The sequence below is a fragment of the Solanum stenotomum genome, chromosome 1 (genome assembly GCF_019186545.1).
Source record: "Solanum stenotomum isolate F172 chromosome 1, ASM1918654v1, whole genome shotgun sequence".
NCBI lineage: Eukaryota > Viridiplantae > Streptophyta > Magnoliopsida > Solanales > Solanaceae > Solanum > Solanum stenotomum.
Window position 1 is genome coordinate 7,107,000 of NC_064282.1, and position 26,061 is coordinate 7,133,060.

General features: G+C 31.1%; 4 protein-coding genes across 4 annotated transcripts in view; 3 read left to right on the top strand and 1 right to left on the bottom strand.

The window, feature by feature from the left end:
• The window catches only part of LOC125873047 (uncharacterized), a 121,340-nt gene that overhangs the window by 21,490 nt on the left and 73,789 nt on the right, over positions 1-26,061 (top strand). The window lies entirely within an intron of this gene.
• Positions 11,560-14,840, top strand: LOC125873040 (60S ribosomal protein L3). The gene is made up of 6 exons (XM_049553889.1): positions 11,560-11,697; positions 12,040-12,141; positions 12,962-13,072; positions 13,213-13,517; positions 13,868-14,277; positions 14,396-14,840. Exons 2-6 carry the CDS (start codon positions 12,057-12,059, stop codon positions 14,652-14,654), a joined length of 1,170 nt encoding a protein of 389 aa, XP_049409846.1. The 5' UTR covers positions 11,560-11,697; positions 12,040-12,056; the 3' UTR covers positions 14,655-14,840.
• On the bottom strand, positions 16,613-19,782 carry LOC125873082 (uncharacterized). Its single transcript, XM_049553948.1, has 2 exons — positions 18,891-19,782; positions 16,613-16,976 (listed from the first exon to the last, which is right to left on the bottom strand). Exons 1-2 carry the CDS (start codon positions 19,485-19,487, stop codon positions 16,890-16,892), a joined length of 684 nt encoding a protein of 227 aa, XP_049409905.1. The 5' UTR covers positions 19,488-19,782; the 3' UTR covers positions 16,613-16,889.
• On the top strand, positions 21,598-25,872 carry LOC125872989 (kinetochore protein NDC80 homolog). Its single transcript, XM_049553822.1, has 4 exons — positions 21,598-22,792; positions 24,308-24,554; positions 25,180-25,326; positions 25,467-25,872. The coding sequence occupies exons 1-4, from the start codon at positions 21,669-21,671 to the stop codon at positions 25,680-25,682; spliced, it is 1,734 nt and encodes a 577-aa protein (XP_049409779.1). The 5' UTR covers positions 21,598-21,668; the 3' UTR covers positions 25,683-25,872.

A 26,061-nucleotide genomic window follows, 5' to 3' on the forward strand; every position in this document is an offset into this window, starting at 1 on the left:
GCACGAAAAGGATGAAGTTTATGGAACTATATCGGGTTTGTATTAAAGTTGTATTAGATATGTTTCATAATTGTATTAAAATTGTATAAAAATCATGAACAATACATCCTACATTTATAATACATATTGCAAATTTCACTCCCTTTTTAATGATATCAACTAAAACAATTTAGGTAACACACTTATAATATATGCACAATACATCTTTAATACATATTGCAAACATCACTTAGGTTCTTAGTGATACAAATCCAAAATAATTTATAAGACACATATAATACATGTTTTATTCATGAATACAACAAATTTAATTTAGTTTATAGATCGGTGTCTTGTCTTTCGTTAGTTATGTTTTTCATTCATTCTTAATTTTCTCTTCTAATTCAACTTTAATATCGTGTAACACAATTTTAAAGCAAATTTAATTTATTTACTTGTTTAATATTTGTGTAATACACTTTTAAATACAATTTTAATTCATTTTGTAATTTATTGATTTGTTATGATTGAATTACTTGTGAAATTCATTGTTGATACAAATTCATTCAGTTTACATAGAATGCTATTTGGTTTGCTACATTTTGCATTCATTTTTAATTCTCTACTAATTCAACTTTAATATTTGTGGAATACATTTTTAATGTAAATTTAATTCATTTTGCAATTTATTATGTCTCTTCATTTGTTACGATTAGATTACTTTCCTAATTAATTAATTATTGATACAAATTTTATTTAGTCTACGAATTATTAACTACTCTACAAAATAAAATAGAGCGAGAGAAAGGGAAAAAAAGTAAGAGAAAGAGCAACAAAAGAAAAAGTAGCAAAAAGAAAAACAAAAGAGAAAGAACAACATAAAGAAAAAAAGGGAGAAATAGCGAGAGAGAAAAGGGAGAAAGAGGCAAGAGAGAGAGACAAATCTAATAAAATATATAGTATTATTATATATTGCTATAAATGGTAATAATTAAAGAGTATATTTAACATAAGTAATTATTTTTTAAAAGGGATCCACTCAAGTAATTATCCCAAAAAATAATAGCATGTATTAGCCCAAAAGTAAATTAACTGTATTTTTATAGATTTACATTTTTACCACCGTGCAACCAATTGGCAATAAATAGAAGACGTGGAATTGTTTTGTGATTTTAAGTCCTATAACTAAGGAAGTTAGCATTTCAGTTTCCTTAAATTTTCAAACCCAACTCCATTATTAGTATATCTTTTTTTTTAAAAATGTAGAGCAAATAAGAGCATCAAGATATAAATGACACCTTTGATTGTTTTGATTCATTATAATGTAGAATGGGATAGTAATAATAATTTTGTAGATTGTTCCATAGAAGCGGTGATTATCAATACGGATATTGATTTCAAATCCTCTATATGTTGATACTTCTATTAATTCTTTTGAATTTCATTATAAAATCCATGACTTTTCAATATCGATGTTGAAACGACACAATATAGAATTGCGAGTATACATACAATTGAAGAAAGAATAGGAAACTTTCAAATACTATCCATCATGTATGTGCTAAAGTTGAAGATGGAATTGTCAATACCAATTTGATTGCTATTGGTGTCAACAACACAAACACTTCATATTTTATTGGTTACAATCATATGATTGTCCGAGAGACTGTATTTTAATGAATGCAATATTATTGAGTGTGTTACTAAAACTATACTAACAAAATGTCAAGTTTACAATAAATTTCTCTCTCTAATATCTATGATAAAAATAATTATGCTATTCGAATGATGTTTCAATTTAAGGTGAAAAGTTTAAATACGTCAAGGTATTATCAATTAAAAAAAAACAATTATGTATACATTATGCATTCTCTAAAATAAATTTTGTATATACTTATATAATGAGTTTATTAGGCTAATGTATTCAATCAGTTCAGTATGTATTCATAATGTTTCACTCAAAGAATATTTATGAATACATTATAAATTTATGTATACATAATGTATTCATTCAATTAGTTTATGTATACAATTAAACGTATAGTTTCTGCTGCAATGTATACACATTTATGTATACATCAAATATGACTAATTCCTGTATTGATTCAATTAGTAGTTGTATACATTAAATTGAATGACTTTATACCAATGTATACACAATCATGTATACAATTATTATATGTGTTATATTTTACTAATTCAAACCAAATGGCATTACTATTGAAGCATCTTCAAATACTTTCTCTTGTAAAAAATGTATAGAATTACAATAAATAAAATTCTATAAACAGATTCTGCATTCAAGTTACACACTATTTTGTACTTATACCACCCAAAAAAAATATAAAATAAAGATTTATTTTTCCAAAAAAACTCATGAGATCCCTTTTACCCATGAAAATAAATATAAAAAAAACAACACATTATAATCTCAATTTTTCCCCAACTAAATTGAAATCTTCAATTCCACAATAAAAAAATTCATATAGTTTGGCAATGACAGATTCAATATATATATGATAGAGCAAATATAGTCAAAAACTATGAAAAGAAACGATTTAGTATATTATCATACATTGGATGAATGTAAATACAGAAGAGAAAATTTAAGCAAATACAGAGTATATGCATGTATGAAGAATTGTAAAAAGGTAAAAAATAAATGTTGAAAGAATCATTATTAACAAAGAATTGTTTAAAATAAGGAAAGAGAAGAAGAAAGAATAAAATTTTTACTTTTCAATAAATAAAGGATCGGTGAAAGAAAAAACATGTCTTGAGAAAAGTTTGGAGAAAATTAGGGAATAAAATAACTTTTTAGGAAAAAAAAAACCCTTTCGAGTAAAAGAAAATATGGCTAATAAATGCCAAATAGATTTTCAAAATCTTTGTTTTGCTAAAAGATTATAAGGGGGCTATTTATTGCCAACTTTAACTATAATATGTCATGCTATGCCAATTTTTCCTATTTAAAGGTGGAAAAATTACTTGAATAGAGCTACTTTTAATAAATAATTACATGGCATAATACACATATGACGCCACGTAGGACACAAAATTGTCATTTAGGACGAATGTGTCTATTTGTTCAATTTTGCATAAGCTTAAGTGTCTACTTGTGTACATTCAAAGTTAAATGTCATAGTTGTCAACTGACGCTAAGTTAAGGATCGTGTTTATGTATTATGTCTTTAAAATAACACGCAAACTCACACATATACCCTACCACCATCCCATATTATCTATCAAATTTCTTTTATCTTCATAATAATAAAAAACATATGCCCCAAAAGGCATAACTCAAGTTTTTAAACATTATAAAAAATTCTGAAAAAAATATTATTTAATTTATATCGTATAATTTAATTTCTACGGGATTTTATAATGGGTGAGGAAACGTTTTAAAATTTATATCGAATAAATAAGTAAAACATCATGTTTAAGAACAAACAGTAAAATTGACACCAAAATAGGGACAATACTGCATAAGATTGAAGTATATTCCTACATGTTCTAGTTGGGACATTTATTTCGTAAAAAATTTGACAACATATTTTATTTGGACATTACAATTTAACTTTGTAATTAATTTTAGTATTAGATTAAAAAACACGACATTTATTAATCAAATTTTAGTTCAATAGTAAAGTAAAATTGAATATGAATTTTAGTATACTGTTTTTTAATATAATCCACCCATATAATACAGATAACCTCTTTATGTTGAGTATGTATTTTCAGATATAAATAGTTTAAAGGATGACAAGAGTAATAATATCTAACTAAACTTGACTGGTAAAGGTAATGGTTACAAGCTACAACTGATATAAATGATTTAAAGGTTACAACTGATATAAATGATTTAAAGATTGGTAAGATAATAATATCAACTATGAAAGAAATGTCGATAGATATTGAATGATGGGTATCTTTGTCACAAAATATAAATTTGTGCATCAATTTTTATATTTAAAAATGTGAAATCATGATATGAAATCTTCAAATCAAGGTTTTTGTAGAAATTGAAATTTCATCTCATGATTTCCAAATATTCATTTCATATCTTGATTTCAAATCACGAAATGAAATTATATATGCAAACACCTAATTACTAAAAGTCTTTCGTACAACAAAAAGAAGAAAAAGAACAAATAATTTTGTTGAAATAACGCTTAAGTCATCAATATGGCTTGATTAATTATATTATTCTCAGTAGTTATTGGAGTGGATTGAGTACCTCGAGGTCTCAAGTTCAAAACTTAACAAAGATTTTCCTTTCTCTTTCATATATCCTAGTCTTGGTGAATGGAGTTATATGATACTTGTTGTCAGTGAAAAGTGACATATATTCCATAAAATTAGTTGTAAACCACGATTATAAAAATAACAACGATTATAATACTTTGATATGAATCTACGTTGTTACACATGGCGTTATATAGTAGATACTAATTATTTAAATTTAGAATCAATTAGCCATAAAAAACTTTGAAATTTGTAAAACACAATTCTTGTTATCAAAGTGAAAAAATATATTGGAATTTGATTTATTTGTCCATGAATATAAATTGAAATTGTTTTTGAAATTTTTTATTAGTGATCGAAGTGGAAAAAGTCACAAATTTTATGACGAAATGTGATTTTCAATATTCAATTAAAAAGAAAGCAAAAACTATTCATGGTCAACACATGGAACGTCATGTGATATGTTGAATGATCTTTATTATTATTACATAAATAAAAATAATTATTTACATATATTGGATTTGTGTTGACGTAGACTCAGATATTGAGTATTTAGTTATGATGTTAGAAAGTAAATAAAATTCTCTTTCTATCTCAATTTATGTGATACATTTTGTTTATCGAGAGTCAAACAACCTAAGTTTGATCGAGAATTGCTCATGAAGTTTTTTATTTTTTTAAAATGAAATTTATAAATTTATAAACTACGTAAAAAGTTCTATAAGTCACGGTAATCGACAATTCAAATTATTTTTAAAAAATATCAAAAAAAAATTACGATAAAAAATAAATTTGTTTGAATTTCGAAATATCTCACATAAATTGACACAAAGGGAATAGTACTATTTTTGAAAATTTATTTTTATATGATGGTTATATTTCAACGAGTATTCTGAAAATGGATATTTATCAAAATCATCCCATCCCGTTGGGTGTTGGTACCAACTATTAAGAAAAAATGGCACAACATGTAATCTCTTTTTACTAATTGGCAACATATAACGCAAAAGGATGTGTAAGTTGTGTTAAGTTAGTTTTTTTACAAAATGATTTATAGTGCAGTGTTAATTGTATATCTTATTCATCTATGCAGGGATTGCGGTGTTTTTGTATCTGCTTTTGCAGAGTATTTCATTCGGAATCGTCAGGTTCCTACCATTGATGTAGATCAATATCGAAGTCGATTGGCATGTCTTTTATGGAATTATGGATTGAACAAGCAAGAAGAACAAGTTGAAAGTGAATCTGAGTTCGCAGAGAGAAAAATCAAGATAAAGGCTATTAGGCAGAAAGTGTAGTTGTTGTTTTGAAGGATATCATATTGTTTTAAGTGATGATTGTTAATGTGTTTGTTTAAACCGTAAGTTTGATGTTTTGGTTATACGTTTGTAGACCTTTTTTTCTGGAATCCAATTTCCTTTTGACATGTGCTATTAACTTAATTTGTTCTTTGTCATGTACATTAATTATTTATATATGATATCTATTATGTTCATTAATACGATATAATAACTAATTGTATATTTCATAAGGGATGTTGTAAAAAAAAATTGTTATGACTTGTATAAGGTAAAACAATTATATGTATAATCGAGATTATTGAGTGATTTGAATTTATAAATTATATTTTATCAATTATGTTTTTTGTTAATTTTATTTTTCATAATATCTAATGATGTCAATATTCATGAACTTGCATTTTCTAGAATGTATTTATATAATACTTTGAGTTTTATAGATTATAAATTTTGTTGTAGTAAGATTTTTTTATGATCTTGTTAACGACAACTATAAAACACAAATTAAGCTAACAATACATATATAAATATATAAAACCAAGTACATAACAATAATGAATTCATAAAATATTCTAAAGAAATAGATACACATTATATATAATTACTATATTTAACTTGTATTTTTCTTTAGGCATGTTCCTGCAGATTCTGATGTTATGCCCTTCTTGACCACATTTTTCACATGACGTTTTATATGTTTTTTATGACGACTTCCAAGCTTTTTCTTGTCTTTTCTTTCGGGGTCTTCCAGACACTTTGTGTCCATATTGGATGCAATAAAAAAAATTCACCCACTTCTTGTGGTAAGTCCCATGTACTTTCATCGGGCGTTGAATTTACGAGGATATCATATGTCTTCATCATGTTCTCCTTGACATAGTATAATGAGTTGTAATCATCTCCATCCAAAAAAATTTTATAAAGCGTGTGGACATAGAAGTTCATCAAGTTGAAATTGTCGACATGTACATGTTTTTGCTTTTATACAGACGATGAAAGCTTTCCCCATATATGTGACAGTATGTAGGTAATCACTTGATGGTCGCACCTATTGAGGATAATTAGTATGATTAGTATAAATATTAATGTTGTGCAATTTATATTAAGAATAATTAATATGATAGTATAACTAATAAAACTTACCATCATATGTAGTGCAATTTCCAGGTTATAAGCAAGAATTGATTAATATTTAGCTGTAAGTTTGATATTTGTATACAAAGTTTCTTTTGACTTGTCATAGTTCAATTTCTCAATTAATTTACGCATCTCTTCAAGTAGCCTTGTTACTGGGAGATCTCGTGCGTCTTTTGTTGCTGAGTGAAGTGACTCTGCTATGTTGGATGTCATGGTCAGTGTTCTATTACTTGTGGAATGCGCCCTTGACCCTTTACTATAGCCAATTTCAAATAAGTAAGTCTTTCACTCGATGGTCGATTCGATTAACTTCAACCATATAGTAATCACAATCTTACACAGTGTATGCGCGAGCCATTGCATAATATATTTCTCTTAGTTGTAATTGATTTCTTCTGAAATTTTCCTTGATGTTTTTTCACAAATGCCACATACATGCATAATGTGGTAAATCTAGATATACAACTGATATAGCTCTAATTATGTTTTGATGCCTATCTGATACAAAACACATTTTATACCTCACTCCATATGTTTTTTTTTAACTTTTCAAAAAAACACGGCATGATGCATTATTTTCTGAATTGACAATTGTGTATGCCAATGGCAATATATGACCTAAAAAAATCATAATGAATTGTAAGGGTGGTATAATGTTATGGGAAAAAAATGATTTGAGGAAGTAATTAATGCAATTTTTATATGTGAAATAAATATACTGAAATAAATAAGTTGTGTATACATACCTCCAACATCTTGACAACTAGCATAACTGGTTTGCAATTTACCCAACCTTGTATAGAAAAATTTAAAGCCACGAAAGCATATAGAAAATGCCCATCGGTTGTTTTCGTAAACTAACAATAGATCCTGGATTTGATTGTGTCAACATGTGCAAATATCTTGGTATTTCAGCATAGGATTTTGTGGGATCAGCTCTAACCATTTTCAATGCTTTTAACTTTGCTCTATACGCTTTTCAGTATGTCAAATTAAGTTCAAATTGTTTATGCATATCAGTAATTATGTCTCTCGCATTGTATACAACTTTTGGATCATGATATTTGTACTGTATTTCTCTTCCAAGTATAGTTGAGGTAACAACTCGTTGCGACATTAGTCTATCCTTTGCAGGACAGTGTGTTCATCAATGAATCGTCTAACTTTGCATATTTTTGACTTGTGTAATGCTGAGCATTTCAATTTTCAAGTGTAATCCTCATCTACACACTGAAGGAAGAATTTGGAATGTATAAAAAAAATTAGGGAATGAATACACGGATATTTATATATGAATTTTTATATACATGATTGTTCATTCAAATGATAAAAACTCATTCATGTGATAAAAGATTATTTGATTCAGTGTTTACATTATTAGTGAATGATACATGAATGCATTGTATACATGATTGTTCATTCACGTGATAAGAACCCAATCATGTGATAAAAGATAATTAAGTTAACTGTTCCTATTATAAATGATTGAATACATAAAGTATATCATTTTTGAAAAGGTATATATTGTAGTGGATAACATAGATTTATATGTCTACTTATACTAATTGAAATGAAAAATACCTTGATGCACTTGATCTGTTCACTTTAAACTAGAACTTCTTTCGAATTGCATAATTTTCAATAATAGACTTCAAAATCTTCTTATCCTTGTATAGTTGACCATCTGATGGTACATTAGCAACATCACTTTCAATAATATTGCATTGTTGAAAATATGCAATTTCTCGAGTAGTTATGTCGTTATATTCAATTACATTCAAATTATCTGTGTTGGTGGTACCATGAGCTATTATTTCGATATTGACCTCCTCGTATTGTTCTCCATTAATTGAAAGTGTATGATGAATATCTATAGCTTTCCAAGTTATGCACAGTGGATAGTCTTTGAAGTTTTCCGACCATTTCTTCAATTCGATGTATACTCGTAATCCCATAGTGTTTCGTATCAACATCGGCATAGAATTGTCATCAATTTTACAATGAAAATCAAACGAATTCAAGGAAGTATTGACATTTAGATGGCTTGAAATTAAGCGAATTAGTCCATTAAAATCAATATCTGTTGTAATAGCCACTTCCTCTATGGAATAATGTACAAAATTATTTGCACTATCTCGTTCTCCGCTATGATGAATCAACACTATCAAAGATGTCATCAATTTGTTGATGTTTGTAGTAAAACCTCGTTGATTTTTTAATATTGGATACATGATTTTTTTTGAATTGATGGAGTTTATGGATATTGAATCGCTATATCTATGGGGAGTTTATATAGTTTAAAGAAGTTCCCACATTCCATTTTTAATGTTGTGTGTGGCGGTTCGTTTCACAAGAAAAATTAGAAGAAAAAAAAAACCCTATTAGTATGCCGTCGGTTAATATGGGCTACTTTATGCTCTCTTATTTTTGATATATTAAATAGGGTAAATTTTCAAAACAACAATATTTTAACCTTGAGTGGGACTCCTTAGCAATAGTTTATCTATTTATTAAAAATAGCAATATTTTAGTATGTTAAATGATTAGTTATGTATTTTTTATTTTTTTTATTAATTTAAAAGAATACAAATACTTAATAACAGTAAAGAAAAAATCATGGAACATAAAGTTTTTAAAAAGTAGAAAACGATTTTAAAACTATTTCAATTACTTTTTGAAAAGCTGGGATGTTGCCATTTTTTATGTCAAGCGTTTTTTTTTTCTCTTCCCTTCTTCATAATTCCAAAAAAATAATTTTGTTGTAATAGTTTTGTCTTCCGAATTAAACAATTGATAATATTCATAGTTTCTTCGAATCAAATTCGGCATATTCTTTAAACGGATGTTTTCGAAAGCCACGAAAATAATTACGTCAGTTCCATTGGATTCAACAAAATTTGGCAATTCCATTTGATTGAATAAATTTTGAAATCAAGTTATTCTTTGTAGTATATGTGGGTTTAAGGGGCACAATAGGCGTTCGTGTAGGAATGGACCGCGTATTGTTTAGTTAATGATGCTTCAATTTTATATCTTATTAGAGTGGAATGTTTCCCAATTTCTAATGCCCTTTGTTTTATACAATTGTATTCCCTTCTAAAGCCCTCTGTTTTATATATTAGAGTGGAATGTTTCCCAATTTCTAATTTCCTAGAATTCTTTGAATATGTTTTCACTCGAAATGTATTCATTTCCATGTTATATATATATATATATGTATGTATTTATGCGTAATTACTTTAAATTGTAATTGAAAACATTGTATCAGTCATAAAAAAAATACAAATTAGTAGTAAAACTAATAAAATAATACTAAAAATACGTTTTTTGGTGAAATACATTTTTTTGTGAATACATAACAAATACATTGAGTTGTATTCAAACTAAATTGTATTTATATTTCAATATCAAGTGTTGTTTTATTATTATTTTTTTACTTTAAAATTGTATTTACTATTTCTCTTGATAAGTTATATTACAAAAATTCATGATGTATTTCAATAACATTTTGTATTCCCTTCTTATAATGTATGCATCGCAATTTTATTTATTGTGTATTCATCAAACTTATCTTGCTAATACTACTATGATTAAAACTGACAGAGAGTATACACATGAATATCGAAAAATGTATTCTTACTAATAAATACAAAACATTAAAATTATGGATAAAAAAGTTCAAGAGTTTTTACAGTAATAAAAACTCAACTTTATAACTTTAGAAAAGCAACCATAAATCATCCAGCCAAATGTCTTTTACCTTACTACAACATGGTTGCCACATTGACTATAAAACTTGTACAATATGCACATGAATATAAGACCAAAACTTCAAAACATTAAAATTATCAAGAAAAAAAGTTTAAGAGTTTTTACATTAATAAAACCAGAACTTGATAACTTTAGAAGGGTTCCATAGCAATACAAAAACTAATGTATATTAACTGAGAATATTGAAAACACACCAAAAATATAACAATGACTAATCTATTTGAATTGTATCATTATCCTCAAATGTTACATTAATCCTGCTATGTTGCAGAGGTGCTTCATTGTCACTCATAGCTCCGGCATCATTCTTTTGTTGGCCATAATTCCATATGAATTTCCAGATTCTACAAAATCTGAAAAATTAAAAGAAAATAACAAAAAAAAAAAATTGAAAATCACAAATATTTGATGAATAACTAAACAAAATCACATAAAAATTGAAAAATTCGATTGAAAATCCGTAATATATAGAANAAAATTAAAAGAAAATAACAAAAAAAAAATTGAAAATCACAAATATTTGATGAATAACTAAACAAAATCACATAAAAATTGGAAAATTCGATTGAAAATCCGTAATATATAGAACTGGTGATTTAAACATCAAATCAGAATAAATCAAAATGGATAATGAAAATTACCTTGCTAATCAAGAAATCTGCTTGAATTACTAAATAGATTTCATTTAACAATAAATAAGATTTCTTGATGAACAACAATTTAGCACCTTTAAAAAAGATAAACGTGAAAGGTGGGGAAGAAACGTGAATTGTGATGAAAAAAGGTTAATGTGTATTAGTTAACTTTTTTTCTTCTTTAAACCGTTATTGGTATACAATTTGGTCCAATAAAGGACTCTTTCCCTGAATAAAATTAATTTTATTTATTAAAATCTGAATGCATATAATTTTATAAAAATATTGTCATTCTGTCATTTTAAATAAATATTTTAAAGTGTTGTTATTATGACTAATTATGTTAGTTATTATGACTTAATTGCTATTTTTCCCTAGGGCTATTTAATTATGGGCTATTTGTTGCTAATTTTCTACAACAATTGTATATATATATGTCATTTATACTCAACTATTAAACAAAGTAATTCCAACTGGGCCGGGAAAACCCACCTAAAAGAAGCTGGGCCAAATATCCCTAAATCCAGCCCATTCAACCTCGTTACACTACTTATATAAACCTAAATGTTTCACTAGGGTTTTTCACTTTGAGCGAGTCCCCCCCATTGTTCCTCAGTAGCCGTCCCTTGCAGGTATTTTCTCCCTTCATCTTCCTCACATTCTTGCTTACTTTTTGTTGATATGCATGCTCATTTCTTTACTAGTTTATCTGTATTAGCTAACAAGTACGTAAATGTGTACTTGCTTTTTCAATTTTTCAATAATGCATATTTTTTATCAGAATGAATTTGTTATAGAGTACAAATTAATTGGAGAAAACCACTGCTGCTTGACTACGGATTGTTATTTGCGTTTTTACTTCGTCTAAGCGTTTATTATGTATTTGTGTGTGTTTACTGATGTTGTTTTGAGCTTATTGAGGAGTGTAACTGGTGATTGGTTAAATCTGATTTCTGTGTGTTCATTGGTTACAGGTTGAAGGAGGAGGAAGATGTCTCACAGGAAGTTTGAGCACCCAAGACACGGTTCTTTGGGATTTCTCCCCAGGAAGCGTGCTGCCAGACACAGGGGAAAGGGTACGACTACATTCCTTTTTGTATTGCGAATGGCTTTTTGTATAAAAATATATGAATCTAATGTCTATTTTGGCCTTGACAAATTGATTACTGATATTTAAGCTTTAGTTTTGTTTAATGATGATGTAAATATTGCAATAAGCTAATTATCCTTGATAGGTTAATGTATAAGGATGTCATTCATATTCCATTTGTGCATAAGTTATCCTTGATTAATTCTCAATATTAATAAAGTTAATTTTTGCAACCTTATGCTACTGAGGTTAACATTAAGTTCCTCTTAAAAATCACAACTTTTATCTTGTAGAATTATAGAAAATAGTTGTATTTTGATGTGTTGATGAGCTATATTAATGAGCATCCATGGTTCATCACTTTACCATTTGTAGATTAATTATCCTTGATTAATTATCAAGTTAAGTAAAATGATTTTTTGCAACCAAATGCTATGAAAAGTCTCAATGTAATTACTGTTAATTTTTTTTCCCCAAAAATGCAGAATTTTTTTCAACTTTTGATTTGTTAATGAGCTACACTAGTTATCACTAGGAAATAATTTTCTTGGACCCCTGTCAAATTTCATCTCTGTCACATACCTTGTTCATGCTATTCCTTCCTCTTTTTCTCAACATTATTCTAGAAAATGATTTATTAGTAAGCTAGTTAAATTATATTCCACTTATATAGATACAATGAAATGAAAACTTTTCTTCACATTCTATATCACACCAAAAAACATTTTTGATTTTGTTTGAGTTCATTTCAACACATTTTTATTTTGTTAGGGATGTTCATTTTAATTTTCTTAATACTATTGCAGTGAAGGCATTCCCAAAGGATGACCCAAGCAAGCCTTGCAAGCTAACTGCCTTCTTGGGGTACAAGGCTGGAATGACTCACATTGTCAGAGAAGTTGAAAAGCCTGGATCAAGTAAACTATCTCTTTTCACCTATTTCTGTTTTCATTTAGTCTATATAGCTTTCTAGATCTTTATTAGTATTAGGCAATCAGTATCATGTCTTCACTTGAATTTTTTGGTACTAATTTTCACATTCATCTGGTGATTACAGAACTCCACAAGAAAGAGACATGTGAAGCTGTTACCATTGTTGAAACACCTCCTATGGTGATTGTTGGTGTTGTCGGGTATGTGAAGACCCCTCGTGGTCTTCGTTGCCTGAACACAGTCTGGGCTCAACATCTCAGTGAAGATATTAAGAGGAGGTTCTACAAGAACTGGTGCAAATCCAAGAAGAAGGCCTTCCTAAAATACTCCAAGAAATATGAAACTGATGAAGGGAAAAAGGATATCCAGGCACAGCTGGAGAAATTGAAGAAGTATGCTTGTGTCATCCGTGTGTTGGCTCACACTCAGGTACTGTTACTCCAATCTCATGCTTTATCAATTTATAGTTCTTTGAGTGTGCCTAGGAACTAGTATATTTTTGGTGTGCTCACTTACTGCTTCAAGTATGCATGTTTTCTAATTTAACTTTGATTTTAAATAATGCACATCTGATATAAATCAGACTTCCATTTCTGCCCTATATTGGCTCAGAAGATAATATGGTTCATCTCTTAACTTGTTTATATCTGTAGTCATTTTTTGGTTAGACCTCTTTCATAGTCCTGATTAAATGATTTTAAATATTTGAAATGTCTCTTTGTTAACAAAGAGGATACTTGACTCAATTTAATGTTTCTTTTCCCTTTAATAAACTGCAGATAAGGAAGATGAAGGGTCTGAAACAGAAGAAAGCCCATTTGATGGAGATCCAAGTGAATGGTGGATCAATTGCTCAGAAGGTTGATTTCGCATATGGTTTCTTTGAGAAGCAGGTTCCAGTTGATGCTGTTTTCCAGAAGGATGAGATGATTGACATCATTGGTGTCACCAAGGGTAAGGGTTATGAAGGTGTTGTTACTCGTTGGGGTGTGACACGTCTTCCTCGCAAAACCCACAGGGGTCTACGTAAGGTTGCTTGTATTGGTGCCTGGCATCCTGCTAGAGTTTCATTCACAGTGGCTCGTGCTGGTCAAAATGGATACCATCACCGTACTGAGATGAACAAGAAGGTTTACAAGCTTGGCAAGGTTGGACAGGAGTCCCACACTGCACTAACTGAGTTTGACAGGTCCTTACACTTCCTTTCTTTACCCTTTACGTGGCTGGTGGTTGTGCCTTTTTAATCTTATACCATACTGCTCTTTTTTCAATTTGTAGTTGCTAAGATATTCGTTATTGTTAAACAGGACTGAGAAAGAGATTACTCCTATTGGTGGATTTGCCCATTATGGTGTGGTGAAGGATGATTACCTGTTGATCAAGGGATGCTGTGTTGGTCCTAAGAAGAGGGTTGTAACCCTGCGTCAATCCCTGCTCAACCAGACCTCTCGTGTTGCTCTTGAGGAGATTAAGCTGAAGTTCATCGACACATCCTCAAAGTTTGGACATGGTCGCTTCCAGACCACCCAAGAGAAGCAGAAATTCTATGGACGCCTGAAGGCTTGAATGGTTCAGCATTCACTTTGTTTGGGTAGAGCACAAGTTTTAAACAATTTATTATTGCTACTAGTGTTTTTATTTCCGTGAGGTTTTTCTGAAGACAATTTTTGACATTTTAAAGCTTTCTGTTGCATTAAGGATTCTAGTTGAGAACTTTTATATAATGCAAAAGTTTTGTTGCTGTGTTCAAAATGCATTGCCTCTGTTTCTTGCTCATGATGGCTTCATTCGGTACAGTTATTCCTATTTGTTTGCTAAAGTTTTCAATCTTCGCTGGTGGTTTTCAAACAGTATCAAGTTGAGCCGATCAGCCTTCATTATCTGCTTCAGTTCAATAGATCAATGAAAATCAGTAGACTTCTTAAACTTAAAACGTTTGCAAATGGAAAAAAGAGTTGTTTTAGGCAAGTACCACAAATCAATCGACGAACTTAATAGTTGTTTTATAGAATGTACTCCCTCCGGAATTGGTACGAAGTTTAAGAATAGACTTTTAAATCTTGTGGTTTTAAATTAAAGTTATGTTAAATGTACAAAATTGATCTTTAATCTTGTTGAAATTAAAATGTTATCAAAAGAAAAATGTCATTCTTTTTTTAAACAGACTAAAAAGGAAAGGAGGTAATTTTTTTTTAAACGGAGGGAGTATCTATTTTAAGTCTAATTGTTGTATCTATTTGAAAAGACCAAAAAAATTTGTGATAATATTATCATCCCGGAATGACGACTGTCAATATTATTTTGGGTTAAACATCTTAGAGTCCCATTACAAAGTAGATTTTTTTGGAGCCTATTATTGGAGTTTGGTGTTAAGAGGGCAAGAAAATTGATAAAAATTTTCAAAAATGCAAATAATTTGAGGATGAAACCAAGAGGATCAAAATGTTGCCCTTTTCGTTTGAGCCTCAAATTGTTTGCCCTTTTAAAAATTTTGATCAATTTTACCATCTTTTGACTCCGAACTTCATACTTTTTACTAGTACACATTTTTGGATATCGCATTCCTGAATGCCATTTTCTATTTCGTTTTTTTAGTTATTCTTCTATTCTTGAAAGTAGAAATAATTCAAAGTAAAATCATAAATATGAGTAATTAACTCTTTTAAACTTATCACCTAAAAAATATGAATAAAGGATAAAAGATAAAAATGATTTTTTTTTTTCAACAACTCTATTCAACATTAAACGATTAAGTTATTTTTATCATTCAAAATGCGCTTAAAAATTCAATTATTATAGATTAGAGGGACTACTATAAAAATGATAGTTCACTACTACTTCCTCTACTTTTTACCTATAATCTACAACCATCACTCGTCACAATAACCACTATCACCACTAATAACCACAGTCTGTTGTCACCACTATTTATGATCATTATCATTAACCACATATCAACTAATCACTACCGACAATCACCATCATTAACCAACTAAATAACTATCGACAAACACTGTTAATCACTATTATCAATCACTATAACAGAAGATAGTATTCCAATCACCATCGTCCGTCCACACCATCTTCAATCGACACACAATCACTATCAGTTGTCATCACCACCATCAATTATTATTATTATTTAATTCAAACAACACAAGATTCAAACGTTTTAATTTTAATAAAAATAAAATAAATAATAAGAATTATTATTAAAGCTAATTTTTATTCATTTTCCAAAAGCACACAATTACATTTGATTTGAGGCAGACACACAACCCAAGTCTTTCTACAGTAATTTTAATTATTTAATATTCAAGTCTTAATGAAAGGAACTAGTGACTAATCACTTATATAGTCTTCCTACTGTAAAGATTTCCTCAATTATAGCTATATTACAACAATTATTCGATTTGAATATTTCACTAATTAGGGTGAAAAGCTGCAACAAAAGAAAAAGATTCAGAATTCATTTGATAAAGTCACAGAATCAGATTCTCCCTTTAGAGTTCGAAAGATACACATTAAAAATATAATACCAGAAAATGACATTGAGGAGTGGCATAACAATATATTGTCCAAAACTTTACAACGTGGAACAAAACTTTTTCCAAAAAAGAAATATAAAGAAGAAAATTCAGTTAATAATTAAATGCCTTTTTTTTTTCACTACAATTAGTTGGCTCAATAGAATCTTGCTTTTACTAAAATAAATTTCCAAATGCTACTTTTGCAATTTGCTTTTTTTCTATCTTTGTTTAACCAAGTCCAACAAATGTGGCTCCTTGTGGGTTAACAGTGTCATACACTTAGACCATCAAATCCACATTGCTTATATGTGAGAGCCTGTTTCCTTGGACTGATCACTATTGCACAATCCACTGATACCTGCTCAACACCATTCATCATGTACTGTTAAATTCATACACACACTGCTGACAAAATACTTGTATAGTTAAAAGTTAACAGTACTGTTCTTTAAAGGAAAACAATCGACAATCGTCTTGGCTTAGCAGCGTCTGGCTATGGAGCCAAGAATACATAGAAAAAAACACCTAGCATTTGAACCCCCTTTGCCACTACACTAGAATCTTCATTCAACAATGGTTTCCGTCCTTTTAGCGCAGTATGGTTTTTTGGCAAAGAGAATTCAATTGAAACTTTGCCACCACCTAGCTTCTCCCCTAGTTCTCGCCTATAGTGCACATTGTATTATTGTGGCAAAGGAGGAGCATGACCAAGTACAGTATACTTAAACCCACTTGGGTATATGCAAGATTTTCTCAAGTCAGTAGAGATGTGGAATACCCACTGACTAATTCTTTGTGCCAATAGACAGAGATTGTATGACGTGAATTTGTACTAACTATTGACATTGTAAATCATGCACTGGACTTGACTTCTAGGATTAATCGATGGTAAAAGTGGCTGGAATGTCAAAGAAACGCCCCCTCCACCACAGTTGACTAGGGATACAGGACTAACTAGCACAAAGGATGAAGTGAAAAACTAGCTCAAGTATTAAGATACCCAACCGCAAGAGACTAATCACTAGCCACAACTCACTGGAAAGAGTTCTTATAATCAGGAGCCGCTTGGCCTTCTTATTCTTACCTCCCGAGTCCCTCTACCTATTTGGTAGTATATTCACTAGGAAACTTGCACCAGAGGCAAAGTTACATGTAATGAACTTATTTAATCCACTTAGTATAAGGAGAGCTTCTAGTGTAATGACAAAGGTGACTTAAAAAATTGCTTTAGGCTACAGTTACAAAACCTTGTTAAAATTCCTAGCTCCGTCCCCCTCCTCAAAACTCCAAGGATTGAGTGTTAGTTTAACTAAAAGCAGGACAGAGTTTAGAAAGGAGCTCACGCAAGAAAGAGTCTATAAAGCAAGACATGGTTGTTCTAACCCCAGACTTGAGGGACTTGTGACTTAGGTTATTGGCACGAGCTTAGCACCAAGTGAAACTAAGCCTAGTATTTAATTGAAGAATAATAGTAGAAGGAAGTGCTTAATATTCCTGAGTTTCAAAGGTTGCTGTTGATCCTAAAGGTCCTCTCCATGTGAATTTTTCAGTCATAAAAAAAGCAAAACAATGGCTGGTCTAAAATTGAATATTGCCAAGAAACGTCGGTAGTCAAAGAAAATAAACAAAATGGAAAAGACCAAGTCTTTGTCAATATAAGGAGGTGCCTTCTGAACTACACTCTAATAGCAGGTGGAGAAATTGTACTGTCTCAACTCCTACGGTATTGAACAGCTCTGATGAATTCCAATACGACAAACACCCTAATCAATGCAGAATATAGTACTCAAAGTCGAGAGAATGATCTGCGTATATTCTACCCTTCTCATAATTCAATCATATGATTACACTGAATATGTTGTTGTTTGCTAGAGCAAATTTTCAAATCAGTTTTCTACTATGTGAGAAAATGAAGAAACAAAAACATAAAATGGCAGTTTGTGTAGACAATAATGACCTAATAAACTTGGACATGACAGGCAAAAATGGGTCCCTCTACCTATCACCATTATTTGTTTGTATTACTATCTAGACAAAAGCTTAGAGCAAACCATCCACCGCTAATCAATTATCCCTCCAATTTATACAAAATATTTTCTAGCCTCTTTTTTTTTTTTTTTCATAAGGTCATGTCATTTATATATTCATAGTATAAAAGTTTATTTAATTATTATCGCAATTTAATACATACATAACTCACATTCAAACCAAGTACGAAAAGGACTCACAAACCAAATACAAAGAGCAATAAAATAGAATGTATAATACTAACCTCTACACCAGGTGAAGTAAAACCAAGGATTCGAATCTTAGCTCCGACATCACCCAATACCCGTAACTCGACCCGGTCATTCAAGGCGGCGTCACGAATCAAATCCGCTGCGTCAGCTTGGAGCAAGTTAACCCGATCCACAACGATGGTAGTTTCAACCCGCTTAACACTATGAGCTGGTTGGTAGAACGCGGGTACGGAGCCCCGACCCAGAGGAATCCCACGGTACATGATCGTGAACCGGGACTCACCATACTTGATCCCAACCTTATTATCATTGAAAGCAGTGAAAACCATTCGAATATTGAGTGAAACAGAGGCGGAGGAAGTGGCAATCGTAGCTGGGTTAGGTGTAATTCCAACGTATTGAACACCCACTTGTTGAAGATCGAACTGGGGTTTTTTAGGCTTAACGGCAAGTACAATAACAAGTATGACAGCGAGAATGAGGAGAAGTAAGAAGGAAAATAGTAGAAATAGACAACAACAACAACCTTTAAATGAAGCTTTAGATGATGAAGAAGAAGTGGGATGAGGGTAATATTGAGGATGATGGTGGGTGCCATTGATACCATTTTGGGTTAATCTTGAGGTCATTCTGTTTTGTTGGTGAAGATGAAGAAGAATTAGAATAGGATGAAGAATAATTTGTACTGTATTAAGACCCACCACTCTCTTCTTTGCTTTCTCTCTAATCCCTTTTTCAACTTTGCTTTGCTTTAGGAGAGAGTGGAGATGGAGGGAGGGAGGGAGGGACAACTGTGTGTGGAAAAAGTGTGAGTGTGTGTGTGTGTGTTTGCTTGGAATTGAAAAAAGGTGGCATCAAAGTGGGGTAATTTTTGACTTTGCATTCTTGCCATTATTGTTTTTGGTTCTTCTTTCTCTTTCTCCTTTGTTCTTTACTAATTGTATTACTTAAATTTAAAATCTTTTATTTTTTTGGAAATTTGAAAAGAAATTGTAGATTAGATTTCTTTCTATTTGTTCTAATTTTAATGGACATTGTTAATTACCTAATATGATAGTTATTGCTGATGGAAGGTAATTTTTATTTTATGAAATTAATTTAGGTGAATGAAAATTGATATGAACACCATAGTTATTTGAAAAGAATGCAGAAATGTTGAAATTATTGATGTATGATTACAAAACATTGATTCGAATCGTAAAAAAAGTTATTAATGCTTATATTAGGATAAATTGTAGCAGTTACTTTTTATATGATTATAAATCAGTTCCAACTATAAATGAGTTATTAATACTTGAAAGTATTAAAATAACTTGATTACGTCATATCTCTTAAGAATGTGATTGTTACTAGAATTTTATGTAACTTTTCATTGGTTCATGACATGTGTTTGATAGAAAATAAGATTACGTTTACCTTATTTAAAAAATCTTCATTTTTATATTTATTTCTTTTAGCATACTCACATATTCATCTCCATATTTTTATTTTCGTCACACCATCTTTTGAACATGCGAGTTTTTGACTAGCCAATACTTTGTTTTCTACATCAAAATCGATCTAACATAATTATCATTTTGTAAAATCTATCTTTAAATGTTTTAGTGGTATATATCTTTTTATCACACAAAATTCTAAAGACGAATCTCCATTTTATCCACCCTACATCAATATGATGTGTGAAAAAATGAAATCAATAATCAATACAAAATTAAATAATCTATCTTATTGAAGAATTATTATTTCTTGTTCCACTAACCAAAGATCCATAAACTCTTTAATTTTCTCCCTTTTTTTTGTTTAAATTGTGTATGATCTCAAAATTGAACATTTACCCAGCCTATTCTATGTCTAGTTTAGAGTACTAGTTAATTCTAAAATATTTTTTATACTGTTATAATGAAACAAATTAAAAGTGGCAAATTCAACTCAAATTCATTCAACTCGCCCACTTGAGATAACTTATAAACTAAAATGGTGAACACTTAAAAAAGTGTTTATTATGGTAAAAGTAAATAATTTTTTAACTAATATTGATATCTTTTCTATATGATCTGCAATTTGTGATTAATTAAGAGAATCTTTATTAATGAAAGTTAATCACGTTATTGGAAAGGGAGAGATCTATTAGATGATAAAGTGGCACATCATAGTATATATTTATATATAGAGAGAATACGAAGTGTTATAATTAATCTAAGTTTAAATGATTTATTAAAATGGAATAGAAGGTGGAAATTTTAGGTAAGATTTTATTTCTCTTTAACAACATGACCCTTCCACTCCTCTGTCCAATAATATTTATCTCCTATTGATTTGACACAATGATTAAAAAACAATAAATAATAAATGTAATTTTATCAAATCACTCTTATTAAATATAAGTCATTAAAACATTAAAAAATAAATAATATGTCATAATAAGGATAAAATAGGCATAATTGATAAATTATTTATTAATTTTATAAATTAAACAAACATTATTGAACATCTCAAAATAATATAATAAATAAATAAAAATGAACAGAGGGAGTACTTAATTAAATTAAATTACAGCATTGGCAAAGGGTAACATGCAATAACCTTTTTAGGTAAATAAACTACTCCTTCAAGTTTGCCAAATAATAGACGAAAATCAAAATGTTTAGTTGACAAATTTAAAGGATTAAAATTTATAAACAGTATAATTAAGAAACAATTTAAAACCGAAATTCTAATTGAAATGCCGCCATTTCTCATTTTCCAATTTTAAAGCACGAACACAAAAACCTTTCACTAGCCACCGAGATCAAGCAGCAGTATACTGCACAATGAGAGGCGCCGGACGACGTCGTACCAACTCTGTAGTACCGGATCGCCGCCATCCACCTCCGACTCCGATCAACGACCCAAGGCAATTTATCTCCACCGGCGGCCGTGATTCCGACGCAAGCTTCGCCAGTAGCCGGCCTTCATCTGCCGGTGTAAACACACGGTCCTCCGCTATCCCCATCTCCGACCGCTCCTATCAACTCTCTGCTCTGCGTACAATCAATGCTTACCTTTCCTCCCACTCTCTCCCTTTTACTCTCAAACATCCTCTCCCTTCTGCAAAAGATATCACCGAAACCCTAAAATTCATTCTCTCTCGTTTCGGATTTTCATCAGCGGAGTCGCACAAACTCGAAGATAATCTCCAAACCCTACTGAAATCCCTAAATTGCCCCGTGAAATTGAACAAATCTGCATTACGTGCCCCTGGGACGCCTCATTCCTGGCCTAGTCTACTTGCAGCAATTCACTGGCTTGTTCAGCTGTGTAAATTTGATGATCACCGGTTGAGTTCGGCTCAACCACTAGCTCCGGATAACAAGGAATTGAGCTATACTATAGAAAGTTATTTGCATTATTTTAGGGGGAAAGATGAACAAGTAGATGAATTGGATCGTCAATTTATGCAAGAGTTGGAACAACATAAGGAGCGGTTGGTTGAGAATGTGAATGTCTTGGAGGAGAATGTGAAGGCTCAAGAGGAGAAGTTGGAAGCAATGAAGACAGGACCATCGGAAAGAGAGACGTTGGAGAAGGAGAAGAGTGCGTTGGAGGAAGATGTCAAGAAGTTTCAGGCTATCATTGAACAGTTAGAAGGGCATATAGTGAAAATGGATAAGATGGTGGAAGAGAAAGAAAAAGGGTTAGAGACTAAGGTTACAGAGAAAGAGAGCATTTGTGCAGAGAATGAGGAGTTGAAGAAGAGGGTGGAGGAACAAGGGATTAATTCCAGGGATGCAGATAGGATGAAGAGGGAGTTGCATGCTTTGGAAAGGGATATTGGGGATATTGAGAACCAGAGGATTGAATGGGAGGAGAAGGCTTGGGACCTCGACTCTGCGATTGGGAACATGTACAAGAAGCTTGAGGAGCTAATGATCGAGTGCAACCAATCTATCAGGAGGTTGTCATTCCCTCTCCTGTTTTTTATTGTTGTTTCAAATAAGAGTGTCTTACTTTCCATTTAACAGAATGAGATTCAATATTTTTCGTAATATAAGTGTTTGTTGTTCTATGGGCATGGATATATTGCATTGCTGTGCTATTTTAGTTGGACTAAAGCTATAAGAATATGAGTACTAAGATAAGATTGGAAGGACATTCTATTGTTTTCCCTCAATTGATTGTTTCTATTAACATTCACTTAAGTAGAAGTGGTCGTTACAACATGATACGGTTAGATTGCTTCTATAATGGGTTCTCGGCAGATAATTTGGGTGACAGATTAATGGAAATGCAATTTGCTGAAAGTTCTCTATGTAAACTGATTTTCTATCTGTGCTTCTCAGAGTTTTAATTGATTCACTAACTTTCAAAAACATGCCTTTCTTTCTCTAATGGGTAGTGAATTGTTGGCTACAGTGATATATGAGAATCACAATTTAGCCCATTGTTGTAGTGCTGTTCCACTAAACTTTGACTTGAGATATGAATGAGGAACACCATGCTAGTCACAAGGCAATAATGCTAAGATTCTCATCATTACTTATAGATTCTCGAATTTAGTTTTTCCAATCACTCCCGTTAGAAACTAAGGTTGCAGCATGCCTCAGTTTTTAATTCTATCAATGGGTCGATACACTATTATTTCTTTAAGTAAAATTCATCCTTCACTGTTGTAGTCTCTGCATGAAGTAGATGTATCTTGCTTGACTGGAAGTGCTATGTTGGAATTGAGTTTTGTATTTACAGCAATACGACAGTCCTTCATGAAAAGTTTTTGTTTTATTTTTTATTGATGTTTTATAATCTTATTTATTTTATTGTTGAATTATGCGGCAATTGTTGATGTTATTTTTGTTGTTTCTTTGTTTTGCCTAACCTTATCCATGTCTTCCTTCCGTGTAACTAGGAAAATAAAACAAATTTCTTCTTCTAGATAGACTTACTTCTCGCCCATCATCTGAGAGATTTAGACCCTTGTTTCTATTGTATAACCACCTGAACTTTTCAGATACCTTTGTATTACTTCCATTTTTTCTGGGTGAACATATCTGAATTGTGTAAAGTACAGGTGGATCATCTGTTCTATTTAACATGATACACTTTTTAAATTTGGCCAAAGCATGTACCAAAATACCCAATGCCACACAGTAAAAAAGTTTTTTGTGAGAGTGTCTCTATGAAATAATCATTTGTCAGATTACTGTGCATTTGTGTTGCTGCTTGAAAAGTTCTATTCTTTTCCATATCTTATCAGATTAAACTGTTGGAGCAAATTTTTTACAATTTGATGATTTAGATCATAACTTGGGAGGGGTTAATATTGTAAGTTTGAAGCTAGATCAGTCAAAGTGAGATTGAGCAAATATAGTTTTGTATGTTTTCTCTGGTTTGCAGTGGAACTTTCCTTCTACTTGTTGCTCGTCATCATTTCTTCAATGACTCTGACAACAAATAGCCACATTTGAAATTTCAGGTTAAAGCTTGGAAATGAATTTCAGTATCAATTGAATCCCCAAGGGTCCTCACCAGCGGAGGTATTAGGTATAAATTACAAAAAAACATTAAAGCCCACTCTTGCATCCTTTGAAGATGAGATGAAAAAGAGTTCCATGGGGAAAATGGAAGAGTTGATATCTCTCCAGCAACAGTCATCTGAGAAGGCCATAAAAGTAGAGTCAAAGAGGAATCGTCTGGCTACTCTACAGGCTCACATTGATGATGTAAGTTTAACCAGCATCCTATCCCATTATAGAAATGGACAGTGTTCCTCTCTCTCACTCTCTCTCTCACACACACACAAAATTTAATTTTGTATAATATATAACACTTTATTGGAAGTGAATCTAATGACATAATAAGTGACATTCTATCTTCTAGTGGAGATGCTCTCAGAGTCAGAGGTACCTGCACTATTTGGATATCGAAAATGCATAAAAAAAATTCCCACTTTTCTGTTTTATAATATGCACAAAAGAATGTGTTGGGTAATAATTGATACTTGTAAAATTGTTTATAATGCCTTGATGAGCTGAGTTTTGAGTCTCTTTTCTTTTTATGAAGTGAATTAGTAGTTGATCATTTATATCAGCCACTGAACAGCTTCTCTTTAGCCATGGAATATTTGTGTTTCTTTTTCTTCTTGCGTGCATGTGTGTCACTGCTGAAATGTTTTGGCCTTTCAGCATTGAATTTGAAAATTAGATAAGGTAATATTACCATTATTCACAAATTCTAATGGCATAAGGTCTATCAGCTTAAAATATATCTTCTATTAGTCCTTTGGGGATGTATAACGGTGCCTTCAGCCTAATATGGCTATTTGTTTCCTTTTATGATTAATGATAGTTGGAGGCTCAGTTGGACTTGGTAAAGAAGGAACGACTGGATTTCACATCTAGCTGTGCAACAGAAGCCGGAAGGATAGTTGAGGAAGTTGAAGCAGAGACTCAGAAGTTGGATCAGGTTGAAAGAGAGGCGGCGGACTTTCTGAAGGTAAGGCTATTTGCAATTTAGACAAGATTTATACTGTAATGCATGACTTCTAAATGTCCTCCGACAAATGTTGACTTGTGTGGTTTCTCGTCTTAGATGTATAATCTTCGTTTTAATTGGCATCTTTTTCACTTTCAAAGGCGTCAAAGGCCAAATTACAGGAAACAATCGCACAAACTGAGGAAGAAGTGCAGCTGTGTGCCCGTGAACTCTTTGCTGTTGTTGATTCAGTCTCAAAATATAAAGAGTATATTACATCAAAAGTTGGCATGATGAAGAATGATCTCGCAGAAGCTGCCGGGACTATAGCAGATATGCATAAAGCTGGTTTGCCTGTCTCTGACGCAATCCACTGATTCCTCCTGATGATAATTCTATTAATCCTCGTTGTTACTAAAAATATGGTTATGTTGCATAAATGGTTCTATCACTTACAAGGTCTATAAGTAGGCACTCCTCGGTTTGGTCTTTAGAAGAGTGAAACACTGTTGCTGATAAGATCTCATCCTTAATCTATGCCTTTAATTTTAATCATTAAGTTCTCGTCGGATCACGCTAAACGCGAAAACTGCATTAGTAATTTCTTTGTCAGAAACAGTTAGTTGACATTTGTTATTTTCCCCACTAGTCTAGTAACACAAGTATGTTATATGATGTAGAAACTTATAAAGCTTCGATCTCCTCAAAATCCAGAGTCAGATATGAAACCACACTTTCCATGAATAATGAGGTCAG